Source organism: Lethenteron reissneri, chromosome 19 (genome assembly GCF_015708825.2).
Source record: "Lethenteron reissneri isolate LAM-NWPU_2019-01 chromosome 19, ASM1570882v1, whole genome shotgun sequence".
Taxonomy (NCBI): Eukaryota; Metazoa; Chordata; class Hyperoartia; order Petromyzontiformes; family Petromyzontidae; genus Lethenteron; species Lethenteron reissneri.
Genome location: NC_083797.1, coordinates 6,394,007 through 6,411,568, shown reverse-complemented (window position 1 = coordinate 6,411,568; position 17,562 = coordinate 6,394,007). Strand labels below are relative to the sequence as shown.

General features: G+C 41.7%; 1 protein-coding gene across 1 annotated transcript; it reads left to right on the top strand.

Moving 5' to 3' along the window:
• The first annotated feature begins 317 nt into the window (after positions 1–317).
• Positions 318–2,685, top strand: LRATD2 (LRAT domain containing 2). The gene has a single exon (XM_061554251.1). It carries the CDS (start codon positions 663–665, stop codon positions 1,440–1,442), a length of 780 nt encoding a protein of 259 aa, XP_061410235.1. The 5' UTR covers positions 318–662; the 3' UTR covers positions 1,443–2,685.
• Positions 2,686–17,562: the final 14,877 nt, after the last annotated feature.

Genomic DNA, 17,562 nt, shown 5'->3' with positions numbered 1-17,562 from the left:
ATTTGTAAATTATGTATATATATGCGCTCCAAATTATTTTAGACAGTTTTATTTGAATAATATTCAACCAACAAAAATTTCATCCATATATATAAACAAAAAATAACACTGTATGTTATCATACGCGTTGCTATATTTTGTTTTATGTGTGCTGCGGTGAAGGGAATTTACAAAACAATGTTTGTTGATTGTAAATATTATAGCGCAAAAACAAAGATATCCGTTTCACTCCGTGAAACATATGACACGTAGACCATTAAATAACACCCCTGTTACTTGGTACGGCCCAGGCATTGAGCAACAATTGTGCAGTAGGATGTTGAGTGCCTGTGAATACTGCACGAGGCTACTGGAGAGGCAACTGTAATGTTGGGCTCTTCCCGCACCGCGGCTTCGCGATTGAGAAGTTAATTCATTCCTTGGAGTTGGGCACTCCACCTGCGTATGACCCTGCTTTGCGCTGGTTATTCAAGGACAGCTGCTACACTGGACAGCATCTATCTATGGTGAATGTGCCGTGGGAATGTGCTTGTGATTTCTCAACAGAAGATAGCGTTTCCTGTGTGTGTGTGTGCAACTATTGACCCAAGAAGCGCAGCCTTGTGAGCACACTGTAAAAAACTAAAACTGTTCCGTGGCAGACACACGCCAAATTGAATGCGATGGGAAACCAGGTGGAGCGGCTGACTCACCTCACGTACAACGAAGTGCCCACCGCCGACCCCACCGGACTAGATGCTGACCTGGGCTCCCAGATCGGAGTCTCCTACATTTTTTCTGACGAGGAAGATCACGTGGAGGAGGGCAGGATTTCAACAGACGACACGAACACGGCTGCCCACGATGACAGCGGCAACGATGACATCGAGTATACGGTGAACCACAATGACAAGTGCATCTTCTCCAAGCGCAGGAATTGCACGAACCTGCGCACGTACCTGCCGGATGTTCTCGCTACCCGCTGCAAAGCAGGTGACCTCGTCGAGTTCGTGAGAGCCCTCAAGCAGCCTCACTGGGCCGTGTGGGTGGGCAACGGGCAGGTAGTCCACCTTTGCAACCAGGAGATCAAGAGGGAGACACTCGCCCTGGCCTCGCGCGGATGGCGTGGCCGAGTGGTCAGCGACTGGTACCGCTTCAAGCCGCTGGAGGTCGAGCTGGTGGTGCAGAACGCGTGCAAGCACGTGGGCCCTTCGCGCGGTGTGGCCGACGCGCGTTGGCACAATTCGGAGGGCTTCGCCGCCTGGTGCCGCTACGAGCGGCGAGAGTTCAAGAGCGGTGGCGAGATCCGCATCGGCAAGCAGCCGTACACGCTCAAGGTCTACCTGGAGGAGGAGCCCATCGTCATGAGCTTCCAGAGCCTGGAGGATGTCATCGGCGAGAGGAGGAAGCGGGACATGCAGGGGAAGGGTGCGCTGCTTCAGGAGCTGAGACAGGAGCTGTGACGGTGGTGGGAGAGCGATGCGGTGGTTGAGCATCAGGCGGGCGCGGGGGGAGTGGAGAGTCACCACTTTGGCGTGTTCGGACAAGTTCGACGTAACCCCCTCTGGGATCAGGATTTCAAGTGAAAAAGACGTGTTGCTTTCGTCAACGAACAGGCCGTGTAATGCATTCGTGCGTTGAACATGTTTGTGGATTTGTAGGGAGGTCAGGTTATCGAATTGGATTTTTTTTTATTTGGCGCGCCGTAAAATCTATAAGAGAAGTCCAGTGATCTACGGTTACATATTAAAAACGTTTATTGGCAAATGAACTGAAATTACAGTGTGGACATCGGGTTTATTTATTGTTTAATGGTACTCATCCTGGCGTGTGTCATGACCAGGTTTGCATTTCAATGTGCGGCTGCCACAGCGTATTTTTCCTCTTCTTGTGGAGACGCACAAAGCAATACTCCACACAAAGAGGAGAAAGTGGCAGAAATAGAGGTTGTATCTCATAAAAGATTTATGATCAAAGGAGGAGCCCAGCGTGCATTTCAATTTCAATATATTGAGATAGAAAAAACTCAGAGATGTGATTTTGTGGACAAGATGTGACAGCATAATGGCATAAAGGATAACGGTACGTGGTTGCTCAAGATTAATATTTCAATAATTATAGACGAGACAGTACAGAGAACATTTTAAATAAAAACAATTATTCCATTATATATTTCATACATCCAAAAAGCCTGTTTTGTAATGTCGCCCACGCTGACTGCAGTGTTTCAAATGTAGCTCCTTTAACAGTGATCGGTTAAGTAGTTTAAATAATTGCTGTAGTATCATTATTATTATGATGCATAATCATTTTCTGCCCGGTCAATGCGCAAGCATTAAGACTGGTTGTTCAAGAAGAAAAAGCTAAATAACTTTAGGATTTAATTTCCCTCCAACGTTCGCATAGTTGCTGGGGTATTTTATGCAAATTACTTCATACTTCCCTGCTCACAAATCTCTGTTTAAATGTTATAAAAGCAATCGAAGAATGTGGTAGGTGGATAGGGGTGTGAAATCTCACGTGCCAGAAAAATAATGTTTTTTATAGAATATTTTGCAACTGTACATGCTATTTCTAAGAGTATAACTACAAAAAATTACAGTCTATCATACCACACGAAGCGCATTGTATTTTGTGTCCATGGTTTTCTATAAAACGAATGATCATTCACTGTAATTTGTTGAAATAAAATTATCTGCTTGATTATATGAGAAACGTAATATCTTTATTTCCAATCTTACAATGTTATGAATGACTTCTCTTATCAATGATTATGTTATTTCAGCTGGGACCTGGGACCTGTGACCTGGTCAAGGTTAAAAAATATCAGTCACCACATCTTATTTAAAAAATAAAAAATTCTGAACTTTAGGTGACACGTGAAATCAAGGTGTTGTTATCGCTGCCTTTGCCTGCATGATGGATTCATCTCATTTGTTTTCATTGAAAGAGATATATGTGGGTCCCTACCCCAAGTTATCCATCGTCATGTGGCAGTGCAAGATTGATATGTGTCACTGATATATCACACGGTATCTGCAATTTACTTAACAACGTTGGTGCAGCAAGTGTGGTTGTAAATGGGTGGCACTTTTAAAAGATTGAGGATATAAAAATATTTTACAACAAGTTATTCGATTATAGCTACATTGCAATTTTAAAAATATATATTTAAAACAAATCTATATTTGAAATTGTTAATAAATGTGTGGTTGAGTTTTGATTAAAAATTGTGAATATTGCCTGATCCTTTGTTCCATTTTAATTCCTGAGCCACAACTCTGGCCAAGATCATATTGCTTCTGTGCTTCTGCCTCTGTCTGTTTGTCTGTCCTGCTTCGCTCGTTCTTATGAAAAAACTTGAACATCTGCACATATTTGTAGACAAGAGTAAGCTCCCTGGACTTGTGTTTGAGACCTACGTCTAATGAGCTTACTGTCATGTTTAGCGGTGCAGTAAGCTATATATTGTCTCGCTAGCATTTGTTTTGACAAATGCGGGTGTCTGCCTATGTGACCGTGGAATCATTTGCATTTACTTTAATGTCCGATTCTTCTCTCCTCCAGTGAAATGTTTATTGTTGTAAAGCCAGTCCTGCTCGAAAAGAAGATCTCTCACCGCTTGCTACCAGCACTTAAGGCGAAGGGTTTGCTTTAACTTACGGTTAGAGATGTCACTTTTTGTAAGGAGTCAGCGATTCTGTTTATGAAAATCCAGTCCTGCAAATCTTAAGATGGGGTGGAAATTCCCACGACTTGCCTATATCAAATTGTTTCATTTCTCCAAAAAAAATATTCTCAGACAGCAGTAACATGGACAAACTGAAGGGAGCATTGGCTTTCACACTTCAGTTGTCCAAATATCCACATCAGCTTAATCTGTAACAATGCTTCCTCCATCCACACTCGATATTTTAAGGGCCCATCATGGAGCTCTGCTTTACACTTATTTGTGTAGCAGTGGTTACATTAGTTTTCCTAAAACAATATTGCAGTGTTGCTTATCATGGGTACTTGTATGCTGATGCTTGATTACTACCGTATTTGTTTTGCATCCTTCAATACCACTGCGTCGGATATCGCACTTGTGCTCTGTGGCTCTCCAGTGTGTTTCTTGTGGTTGTACCTCGTGTTGTACGGCGCAATATAATTGTCCAATATTTCGCCGCACCTGCAGGCAGCTTCTTGAGGAACTGAGATGTGGAGCGAAACGTCAGACGTCATGCTGAACAACGCACGGTACGATCTGAAAAAAACACTTTGGAGAGCGGAGGAGCATCCTTCAATGTTCAAAATGTTCCTTCCTTATGTTCATCTTTTAGACACTGAGCAATTTTCTTTAGCTGCATGATGCACGAGTCCACAACCCATATCAGTGTACTGATTCAGCACTGGTGGTATCAAGAGTTCAAGCCCCAGTTTACCACCGGAGGTAAAACATTACAATGTGCAGAGGTTGATGGTTTCAGCTAAGTTACAGGTGATTGCCCAGCACAAACGCAATTCCCAAAACCAAAACAGTGTCATTGCTCTTTCTGAAGCTGAGCACATCTTTTGAGGGAAACATTAATAGGCAACGTATATGGAGCGAACTCCACTTAGGTGCAGTGCTACGGTCTAGTGGGTGGATAAAAGTTGGCGATTTAATAGTATTGAAAGTACTTGTGCAACATCTAGCAGTTATGGCAAAGTGACCTACAGAGGCTTGCGATATCAGGTTAAAAGCGCCTTCTGATGCCAGACGCTGAACTGGTATAATTTTTTTGTCAAACATCCCTGCAGGAGAATAAAGGGACGCATACGGCAGGAGGCGAAGAGAAAAGTTTAAAACCAAACATTCGTAAATTGGAATTCGCGGTAGCCAGAGAATGTGTATACAGCCATTGATTGAATCTATACGCTTGGAACTTTTGAGTGCAAAAACATTTGTATGCATGGGTTTTGTCAAGGTATGCCTGTGTCCTCCCACAGACGCACATTTACTGGCCGAGCATTCCAGCACAGGACACCCCGTGTGAATGCATGGTATTAGTAGTATTTAGATGCTAACATGGTTTTAATGGTTAGCGCACTGGACTTGCAATCCACAGGTTGCTTCTTTCATCACATCCACCGAAGCGGCGGTCGAAAGAATAGGCAAGTCTGTTAAATCCATTTGCCCCGCGTCAACAAAAGAATATAATTGGGTTCGCCACCATTAGGCAATAGACATGGTCTGGCGCGAGTGAAAGAGTAGGCCAAACACCCTTTAGAAGGGGCTCTCTAAAGCTCCCACTCGTGGATGCCCTTCGGTCAGCATTGGCGCCAGCAAGACATTGTGCAGCCGCGCCTTGACCACCCTTCCATTGTGCTTCATTCCGCAATACCACAACATCGGTCACGAGAGTATGGGCCTATCAAAAAAATAACTCGGGATATGTTGTTCATGGTCAGCCGCAATGTTGTTCGGAAAAGGGCACCGGCAACGTGCTGTGTTTTAAATTTAAGCCCTGTGCAGTCCCGGAGTGTTGCAGGGTTGTTATGGTAAGTACTGCAGAAAAGAGTAATGATGTGTGGTGACGAATGGTGAGCATTGAGAGCCCTTGCAGCCAAAACACTGAAATACCGTCGTGGTTTTTGTTGTTGTTGTTACTTTGCGGTTTGCTTCTAGGGCAGTTCTTAATGGGCAAAAAGAGATGAAAATAAATTGATGCTGGAAATACATGCTGACATACACACAATAAAAAAACAAGGCAGTATGGCAAAGGGTTTTGACTTCTTTTAAAGTATTCTCTCACGGGTTTGATGACCCGCTGTTGAGTTCAGGTTAACGCAGGTTCTCGTGAATTCAAATGGAGCGATACATCTTTTTAAAATCCTTTATATTAAGTTCACTTGCTTGCTTGCTTGCTTACGACCGTGCAAATCTTTCGGTCGTTTTTTAACCCACTTCCCGTGATCCAATCGAGCTGACATTTTCCACACAGACTCGTTGTGCGTGACAATTAATTTTCGTGAATAAATTTTTCCAAAATTTTACACCGTTTAGGGAATTTTTAAAAAATATTGAATTACCAATTGCTTAATGCTGGCAGACAATCATCTGACCCATAGGTGGCAGCCATCTCAAGCCAGAGGACGAGAGGACTCTAGCCACCACGCATATAAAGGATTTAGAGTGAAATTTTTTTTTTTACGGGTTAATTTTTTACAATGTCAGAGGGAATTCACACTGCCCGTTATTTTGTACGAGAACTTGCGATCAGTCTGTTTTTAGGTAAATACACTATTTATATTTTAACAAAGAAAACATATTCACTGCTTGTCTGCTCGCTTATCCACGGCAACATCAACGGGGGCGGGGGGAGGATCTTGGTGTTTAGCCATTAAGCGTTCAATTGAAACTTCACTATCGCCGATGTGAGCAGGTTAATGGTGAACAAATGAAGAACCTGCGGATGTTTTCTTTGAAAAGTGCACAGTGCTGAACCTAACATTGTTTTTTTTTGCCACGGTCGTTTATTAATTAAACCGCTTACACGCCTCGTCCTAAAACGAAATTACGAGGATCTCCGTTTTAACTCGTTTTTAGAAACGGCCTGAACTCTCCAACAGGTTCGAGAGCAGCTAGACATTTGTTTTCATCTGCCAATGCTGCTACTCGCGGTTTTGTTATTATCGATTTGAGGGCAAATACCATTTTCAAGATCATTCTCTTTTCGTGATGGGTCATCAGTGGCTGGGCAGAGACCATCAAAGTCATAGCACATGAAATCCTTTCCAGACAGGAGTGATCAATGCTCTTTTGGAACGTGTCTGCCCTGTGGCTTGAACCTCAGATCAAGAGATGTTGGCTCAGTTCCCTGACATGGACATTACCCCCCCCTCCCCCCGCCCTGAGCTACCAGTCACTGCTGAGTGCTTTCTAATATGCAGTAACCTGCTGACAAGGTGCTTATATAAGTTTTTTTTGTACTGCCATTACAATGCTCATTGAGCTATACCATATTCCGATGCCATGTTGCTGAATTTATGGAGAGAATAATAAACTGTGGATTCATTACCAATCTATTTAGGGGAATGGTGTCTTAGTTCATGTGAATATACTGCACAGTGAATAATTGAGAATGTGAACGGTTTTACATGGCGTGAAGTGATTCGTTTATTTGGCAATTATGTTTCCCAATGAAAGCAGTGTAATTACAGATGAACATAAAGCCAGCAATGTGAGATGCGATAGCAAGCGGAACAGTTTTAAGTTTGTTTTACGTTCAGCTGCCCATGGACAAACACACTATATAAGTGCATCCTGAAGCAGTGGTTCATTACATCGATGAATTCACACTACGTAGGCATAAGTAAAGGAAATATTCACCGCTTAAGTGCTTTGCCTCTGCATTACCAATGGTGGGTGCCCTTAATGATGAACTTTTTAAAATTCCATCGAAGGATATTTATTAAAATATGCATTACTCAGGAAAGACAAAAACGTATTGAGAAAGATGAATAGGTTTTACATGTACCATCTGTCGCATTAAAAAGCTGCCTTTTCATCCCCTCTTAACGGCATTTTTTTTTACTTCAAAATGAGTGCGCCATTATAATTGTCCCCGTCGATACTGCGAAATGTGTAGGGGGCCACGGCTGTTTCCTCCGCAAATTCGACGCCGCTTTTACCCCCATAGCTCTTCTGGAGAAAACAATCGTATTTACAGCAGCCAAAACAACACACTCAGTGCTGAACTTTGCGCGCACTGATCCAGAGGCGGCCGCCAGTTCAATTTGAGTCTCCACCGCCCCCGTATTGCCCAGCAGTATATGTGGTGGTGGTGGTGGCGGTGGTGGTGGGTTAACGTGTGAGTGGTCCCACCATTTCCAAGGCGTCTGGCCGGACAACCTCTTCTCGACCTTCCTCCAGCAGGGGCGTGAGTAAGCAATTGCAGGGCTGAGACTTTAGCTTAAACCAGGGGTCGGGAACCTTTTTGACTGGGAGAGTCATAAAAGCCAAATATTTCTAAATATATTTAATTGAGAGCCATATCGTATTTTTAACGTATAATAAATTAAATATGTCTTACTTTTAATGCGACTTCTGGTGCTGCATGGTTTTGCTGATGGCCTTGTAGTCTGGTTCATACGTGGTGAGGTTGAGCTTCATGCAGGCGTGACCCGTGAAATTTATCTTCAAAACTAATTTCTGTTTACTTTAAAATGACACAGTATTATTAAGCAATATCACAAGTATTTTAAATCAGTTCCAAACTGATTTTTTTTTTTCAACTCAAAATTGTCTGGGAGCCATATGCCGTCACTGGAAGAGCCATATATGGCTCGCGAGCCATAGGTTCCCGACCGCTGGCTTAAACAATACACGACAGAGCCCCGACGTCGTGGGGTTACGGTCATTACGTTGCGAACTTTAGCCATTATTGAAAGATCGTGAAGCCGAATACATTAATTGCACTAAAACTTAAACTAAAATAAAAAACGGCCGTTCATTAATCTAGCAAGCACCTGTCCTTTGCGGTCCGGGCTAAAGGAGTCCCACCAAGCAATCGACCGGAGACTCCTTGAAAGCCGCCTCTCGTGGGAGACTTAACAAGATAAAACTGCCAGTGGGAATCCTGCCAATGCTTTGGGGGCTATTGGCACGGAGAGGTAGATGGAGCAGACTAGAATCGAGAAAATGTGTGAAATGCTGATAGCACACAATGTTGCACCATACACATGGGTATTTTTTTTTTGTGACAATTTCTTTATCAAGGTTCTTACATTGTGTAAGGACATACATAATGAGCATTTACCATCATCTACGCACGTGTAAAGCCATTTATGGTTTTAAGTCCAAATGGAATGCCCAATTACTAACATTTCTGGTAATGTCCCCTCCCCTTTACATGTAATGAGGTTTTTTTGCCAGCTGGATGGTAATATGTAAAAAAATATATATATTAATAAAATATAACATAAAAGCTAATTAAAAAACAAACACTCATTACGTGGTGTAATTAACATAATACCCAGAACCGTTGAAATAATGATGATTTTCACAGTGTTGACATGCCATTAAACTGCTAACATAATTTTCGCCCCAGTAATAGGCATTTGTCCGTTATGTTTGTGCTATAGGTGCAGTAAATAGCTTAACATTGCGGAATATTGCAGAGGTACCTTTTATTTCGTTCACATTCGCTATTTTAGAAGAGCATTGCAGTCCTTATCCCTTGCATGTATTGATTTTTAGTGCTTGAACTGTATTCTCCTGAGCTCTGGCCTCTTCACTAATTGAAGAGATAAATTGGAAACAAATCCAGGTAACATTTCCAGACATCGCCCGTTTCAAAGTACCAGCTAACCCTAACAGCCAGATGGTGTTAAAGTTCAATGCTTTAATTTTAAATGCAGCAGAGCGACGTTTTAACACATTTGTTGGAGCAATCTGCTGCGACAAATGCTCTCGCTAAATATTCTGATTTATTAAGATTAATACAAATGTTGCATGTGGAGTCTCTCAGATGTCATATTTAGGCTATGTGTGCATTTTTGAATGTTCGCCAATTTGATATTAGCGATGTGATCTTCAAGTTTCGCCGGCTCAGTACAGAGATGTAAGCCGCTTAATGCTGGAAAGTGCACCTGAAGCAAATTATCCCGAGTGTTTATCTTCAAAGGTCCATTCTCAAAGGTATATTCAATCTATACTACGAGACATCTCCTTTACCAGTGGCAAAATATAGTGATAGGTTTTTACCCTTTCAACTGGTACAAAAACTGACACCTTTATACAAGGCATCATCTTCTTGGTTCTTTCGGTAAAGTCACGTAGAAGGGAAGTAATAAAATAATAAAAATAAAACATAATAAAATAATTCTCACGACGTTTCGGCCACAACACAAGCAGCCGAAACGTCGTGAGAATTATTTTATCATGTTTTATTTTTATTATTTTATTACTTCCCTTCTACGTGACTTTACCGAAAGAACCAAGAAGATGAATCCCTGCAGTCACGAAAGCTTTAAATCGAAATACAAGGCATCATGTTTGCAATAACCACAGCACAAGCAGTCAAAATGCAAACAAAAAGAAACAACTCTGATAATGATAATGATATGCACTGTCCTTGAATTTGATTGGTCCACACCCGAGACAGCTTTTCTTAGAGCCTAGTCTCCATTGGTGTTGGACCAGATGACGCCAAAAGGACGGTTCACATCATTATCATTATCAGAGTTGTTTCTTTTTGTTTGCATTTTGACTGCTTGTGTTGTAGTTATTGCAAACATGATGCCTTGTATAAAGGTGTCAGTTTTTGTACCAGTTGAAAGGGTAAAAACCTATCACTGTATATTCAATTTCTTTATCATGCGGTCTCCTTTCTTTTCCTACAGTGTCTGGACGAATGAAGCCATCAAGAGTGCCGTACCTGTGAATCTGAATAAGATCGATGTTACATTGTATTATCGTGCTAAGTATCTTCCTGTATAACCCATCACGTGTTGATTTCATGCAGTTGCGTTGTCCTGCAATTTTACCGTGAACATTCTGCCATTAGCCCCGACGACAATCCAAATTACTGTTCTGTGTGAATTAATTTAACATAGACATGTAATATGATTCGTTTGTATATCGTTGCATTTCCAAATGTTTTCCTTGATATTGCGCTTCGCACATTTAGCTCGTGACGGTTCATTCGTTTTTCAAAACGTGAGGATGCGTGAATGTCTCGTGGCATAATGCCATTTAAATGTGCCTGATGGTCTCGCCTCGGCCCATCGCCCAGCCCTTATAGCTTCCGTTTTATCTGCCTGGATTTCTGAAGATTGTAGTTTTATCGGCAGAGCAGAAATAACGTGTCGCTTCATCGTAAGAGCAGCGTTCTCAGTCGCCATTAAGCATGGCCAGTGGAAAGCCATTCCACTGTGTATGTGTGTGAGTGTTGCTAGATTGATAAAGCGCAGTCTTTCTAGACTTCAGTTGCAATGTTAGACCTTTGATTAAATTCTTCATTGCACTTGACACTGGACTGGAATCTAATATAGCGGACATAGTAACAAAGGATTGCTCAATACGTGGAGTTTGAAATCAATGCAATTTACAACTATTGGATTCTGGAATTTCTGAAATGTCTTTGTCCATTGGATACAAAGCTCATATAGTGGTGATGTTAAAATATTGGAAGGATCTTCTATTCAGTTAGGAATTTATATATTATGACTAATACATTTTTTGACATTTAAAGCATGGCATGTTAGCTGTGATTACTTTAACAGTGGAAGGATGATGAACTGGGTAAAAACACAGTATTTTATCAGGTGTCATCAATTAAACGAAGTGTTTTAAGACCCCAGAATACAAATATTAGCACATTTATAAGGGATGGGGGGGGGTAGTTTCAATGCAATGGTTTTCTCCATCCATCTAGCTATACAAATTAAACTTTCTTTTGGTTTAAAATCAAAGAGAGATTAATGCATTCCCAGGGAAGTTGGCTTCTGCAATAGATTTTTTTGTACTCGAAGTCTCTTCTGTTAATTTATGTTTACTGCACATGCCTCATTATATTATCACTATAGGAAACATGATGCATACGAATCAATAGAACAGGGCATATTGTATATGATCAGCATTTTGATCCTTTTCGATGCTCCAAGATAAATTAACCCAAGGGAAAGGGTCGTTGTAAACGTTTTCAGTGTTGATTTATATTTTTTTGGTCTAATCAATATATTTCTTGCATGAGTTACTTATTTATGGAATGCTGATATGGTGTGATATCGCACTGGACTCGGTTTCTGTGCCTTGAAGTATTGAAATATAAATGGGCTACACCACAAGTTGGTTGATCGGCTGGTTGGTGGGGTAAAGTATGGGTAATCAAGCCTCTTTAAAGATGTCTATGGGACCAAGATATAACTGCTCAAAGCCGGGCTTTTAACACTTTCATACTTGCATTGCCTCTTGGCTCTGGTGAAGGCCAATCAGTTTCAAAGACAATGCGGATATTATCAGAGCATGTTTGTTTGCATGTCTTGCCACAGATATGTGTGGTTAATGCAGATTCGATGCCTTGCAACAGGTATCTGGTGTTTGAACGTCTCAACACCTGTTTTGTTGCTAGAAAGGGTAAAGCCTATTCTTCTTTTTTTCATAACTCTTCAAAAATGTCTGGCCAGCATGGAAGAGTGGCAAATTACCTTTAGAGGAGACCTCTAGAACTCTGCCTCGTGGTTTCAGTTTTGCCAGTCGTGGTATAATAAGTTTTAATGAAATGTACCGTACTAGTAATGGAAGAACTCAACGACTCCAGGGAGTGGCCCCGAAGCTTGCCACAATGTAAAGGACCATGGTCAATTACAGCCAACGTCAGTTGACCGTGGACAATTAGTCCTAAGCCGAAACATCTTATACTGTAAATAAAAAAGAATGTTTAAAATATATTTATAATAGAATATAGTATTGTCATCAGTATGACATAAGTATACCGAGTTTGCAGTCGATACCACATTGGGAAGTGGGCAAAAATTGAGTTACAAGATTTGAGGATACAACAACGACAACAACAACAGACAGAGTGAGTTAGATAAAAGCGTGTAATAAAAATAAGTTCCATGACTGCAATGACGGAGCCAGGATTTTCAGGTAGGGGGGGCAATCCCTCCAGCAATGAAAAATTATAGAGGAGTTGTGAGTAAGTAAGGACTTGTCCCTTGCTTTTTATTCGACGCGTGTGCGGCGATGGCGCTGCCATCGATCGAGGGTCGAATTCGAACCACGTTGTGTGATCGGCATCGTGCTTGCTGAAGGTATTGATGCCTTCAGGGAAGTCGTGTGCTGTATACGCAACTGCGCACAATTCTGAGTCACTTATAACTGCTTTGCCGTTACATATTGCCAATTATGGACTCAGACTATTGTCCTATCATCTCATAAAGTCCCTGGCACGTAATAATATGCTATACACAGTGGCATTGGGGGTCGCAAAATTCCGATTTATTACGAATACACCACAATGATCCGATCGAAATTAGGGATTTCGATCGGATCATTTGGGGGGCACGTGCCACCCCCCCCCCCCCCACTGGCTCCGCCAGTGCATGACTGCTCTTTTACTTTTCATAATGTATTCGATAAAAAAAGTGTGGCTGGCTGTGAATATGAACAGCGTTGTGTGCATGATACAGAGTGTTTTAAGTATTTATATTCATGAAGCATATCCATACAAATGATTCTATAAATATTAGTATGAATTGATATTTGTTAAGCAGCATTAATCTAGGCCGGAAAGGGATTATGCAAGATGAGAGACCTGAGATGATAATGTTCATCTTGTTGATCCGTTTAAAAAAGAGTGATCTTTCTGATGTCCGCAGTACCAATGGTGTCTTACGTATGTATGGCAAACTTTTTTCACACCATACGTAGCTAGCCTCGCTAATGCTCTTCAACTTCACACATTCGATAAGCACTTGTTTCCATTTATTGGCTTACTGATATCATTAATTGAGCTATGCAGACTGGTTATTTTTGTTTTTTTACCCAGGCAACCAATTTGTGATATTCAGCGATTCTAATATAACGCTGTACATCAAGGTACATATTACAAAGCGTTTTTAATTAGAGCTGCCATTTGGAGAGATACATTGGATTAATAAAAACTAATGGTAAATGGGCCAATATCAACATCGGGTGTGCTGACACGGTATAATGATTATCACAATGGAACTGCAGTCCAGAGACAAACGGGTTCGATCTCCTGAAGTGACAGTTGAAATAATGGGAAATTCCCTTAAATAATCCCTCCCTTTCCCCAACTCTGTCGACCCAGCAGTATGAATGGGTACGCCACAGTTAATCGATTGGCGGGTTGCATGTGGCCAGCGTGGAAGAGTAGGCCAAATTCCCTCCACAGGGGTGCTCTTGAACTCCTGCTTTGTGGAGGCCCTTCTGTAGTCATTTGGTGTGAGTAAATACTTTCAAGTGCTGCCCGTTTGCAAGCAACAACAAAAACAAAGAGGGTGAGCTTTAAAAAAAAGAAGCAAAAAAATGTACTTTGTTATGCCAAGCGTTTGCGAACATATACCCCCTGAAATATTGTAAAAATAAAATGTAAAGCACTATAGTTTAACTTAATTCGTATTTACATAGTTAACTCATCAATTATAAATATCGTTGTGTCTCACAAGAGGTAACTGATTAAATCATTATTTTATTTCACAATATGCTTCAAAGTGTTTTTTTCCCCCATCTAATAAGCATATATCCGTTATAAAGCACAAGTGCATCAGATATTCTGCTAACTGATGCATTTTTAATTTCAATGTCAATTCTTTATCTATTGCGCATTTCCCGAAAGAAGAGTGTTTTTTTATGAGGTGGGGGAGGGGTGGAAAGTAGAGCAGCATGGATCAGTGGTTGCAACTGAGCAGTCTGTTTATATAAAGCTGAAACGCTCAGCTAAATTTATTAAAGTGCATGGCAATTGGGGCGTTTCAATGTTTGCAGTTTTTTATTCATTTTGTTATAATAAATTGACACGAAAAAAAACGTGCACTTTTTTTTACGGGTTTTTGTTATTTCATTCAATTCGGTATATTTTTGTGCAAGAAAGTATTTGCGTCATTTTTGACTCTTTCGCCGTACTGTTTTATAACATGCCAGGGCTATACATCTCCCGTAGAGAAATGAATATGGAACATCTTGTCACTTCATTTCATCCCTTGGTCTGCTCTTTAGGGAACCATAGGTGAAAGGGTCGGCGCATGATAAGTGCTTTCATGTTATGAACTTGACAACTTAGATGTGATCACTCCAATTATACAATGTACGCACGAGGGTGGTAATCAGAATGTCTTCGATGTTGCCTTACACTATCTTTCAGAGCAGGTCTCTGCTTATAATGCGCTTCAAGACAGTGGGAAATTAGGTGTCAGAAGTAACAAAAGAATGGAAATCCGTCGTCTTCCGTGTGACAACATACGTCTCCATTGCTATTGAAATCCTCTGTTGGTTATTCGAAGGCTATGTTTAAGCCTCTCTTTTTATGCTGCTGTCGATCAATTATGTATACGACATTATATATATTATATTTTGACACTTGTACAATTTTTTTTTTCATTTCGTCAATCTCTTTTTTTGCATAATGTTATATTCAAAACTAAAAGGCCTTTTGCTTTGGATTACGGTGTAATGCACAGGGTCTTTGACACAAATGCGTTATCTTTTGGTTTCATGAATATCATTGGGGTTTCACTGGAATGGTGGATGTGTGATAGTAAAATGAACAAATTTCCTCCTGAAATGAGCTTCGAGGCAATGGCTCGTCTCCTGTTTATATCCCAGAACCAGTGGTGCAAATTCCATATTCCTATTGTGGGGGGCGAATCTCTCCACAGGCCAACCACTGTTAACCTCCCCACGAAGTGGTACTGATTTTACCAACCCCAGGGGGTATGATGGGCCCGAGCCAACCCTCAACCTGGATTTGAACTCGCAACCTTCTGATTGCGGGCTGCTCGCTATACCGCTGAGCCACGTGACCTTGTGCAAGATCATGTTGCTTAACGTTGGCCAAGACTTAAAGCAATCCTGGGAGTATGTTTTTTGTAACTGTGTTCACTTCTAACGTATGGTGCGGACTTTATTATAGTTGTAACTTGCACCTGTTATTTACAACGGTTTGGTATGTGTGGCGTTTCGCCCTCGGTTCGTACCACATCTGTTTACATTCCGGGAGTCTCGTTTTTACTTCAGTGCGTGTCACGGGACGTCCTTTCGCTCTGCCTTTAATGCCACAGCAGCCCAACAAAATAAAAATGTTACCGTTTATCCAGGCTGTTATATGTTCAAGGGGAAACAAAAACAACGAACTGACAACAGTTTTCTCACGAACACAGCCGTGAAACCCAGCCACCAGGGCCACATGCACGCTCGCATGGCCACACCAAGTCACTCCAGAACTACTTTTTGTATTTAGTTTGGTGTCTCTCCCCCCCGCCGCACCACCGATTAGCACGGTTGCCTACGTATGGTGCAAAATCAATTCAACATACACACAACACGTCTCTTTTCACATTTACAATCCCATCTTTATTTTATTTCAAACATTTTATTCAACAAAGTATGCATGTGTATGATTAACACGTAGGCTTTCGCGACCAATATCATCCATTATATAGTTTTTTGGGGGGTTAGAGCACGTAAATATATAAATGTGTCGTTAAATCCTCCACCACCCGACACAGCCAACTAGTAAGGGTTGTCACGTAAACAGAACGTGGCCAATTGGTCACTAGTACAGCACACCGGTGTGTTGGAGAGCCAAGCCACAACAATTACAATCTGAGTACGACGTTTCGCCAGGATTACAACTAGCTTCATCAGGCGACAGACAGATTTGTGGAGAAATCCTCCTGTTTCGTTCCTTAAATAGAGGGGTAGATGTTATGACGCCACTTGTGAGCCCTTGACGTGCGAAGGCGGGGGGGGGGGGTGTTAATGAATGCAATGAGTATTGGGTTATTCATATGGTAATCAACGTACATTATGCATGCACATTGTTATTGTACCTCCTGCCGTTTGCATGCAATAAATTATCAGTACCTGTTATTGTCTGCGTACAGGTAATCCCCATTGATGTAGAGGCATGCATTTAAACAACGTATTATTTGATGATTCGCTTCCAAGCAGCACTAAGCCTGTAGCAGAGGTCGCAACCGGGTACCCGATACCCGTACCCTACCCGATACCCGGCTACCCGTACCCGGCCAGGTACGGGTACGGGTATCCATTTGCGACCCTGGTGTGGCCGGGTACGGGTACGGGTAGGCCGTGAGTCACTGGTGAGTAACCGTTTGTCACTCATTTCGGGTAGGGTACGGGTAGGGAACGGGTACCCGTACCCGGCCGGGTACGGGTAAGGAATCAAAACCCGTTTGCGACCTCTGGCCTGTAGCTATCCGAACGTTGAATATTCTTTTAATTTCTCTCAATTTCGATATATTCTCTAATTAGTCTTGGCCAGTAGTAGCTAGTTTTGTGTTGAAGCTCTGTCCAAAACTAGTTACAAAACGAATTCGAGAATCTATCTGAAATGGAGAGAAATAAAAATAATTTTAACCGTTCGGATAGCTACAGGCTTTGTGCTGTTTGGAAGCGAATCATCAACTAATACGTTGTTTAAATGCATGCCTCTACATCAATGGGGATTACCTGTACGCAGACAATAACAACTATGTTATTGCACGCAAAGGTCAGGATGTATAAGAACAATGTGCAAGCATAATGGATACCTATTGTAATTTATATGCATTCCTTAATCACCCCCCCCCCTTCGCACGTGAAGGGCTCACAAGTGACGTCATCACATCTACCCCTCTATTTAAGGAACGAAACAGGAGTTCTTCACAAATCTGTCTGTCGCCTGATGAAGCTAGTTGTAATTACTGGCAAAGCGACATACTCAGATTGTAAATGTTGTGGCTTGGCTCTCCAACACACCGGTGTGCTGTACTCGTCACAAATTGGCACGTTCTGTTTACGTGACAAACCTTACTAGTTGGCTGTGTCGGGTGGTGGCGGGTTTAACGACACATTTATATATTTAC

Coding starts and splice junctions, on each gene's coding strand:
- LRATD2 (XM_061554251.1), top strand. CDS start 663: ATGGGAAACCAGGTGGAGCGGCTGACTCACCTCACGTACAACGAAGTG.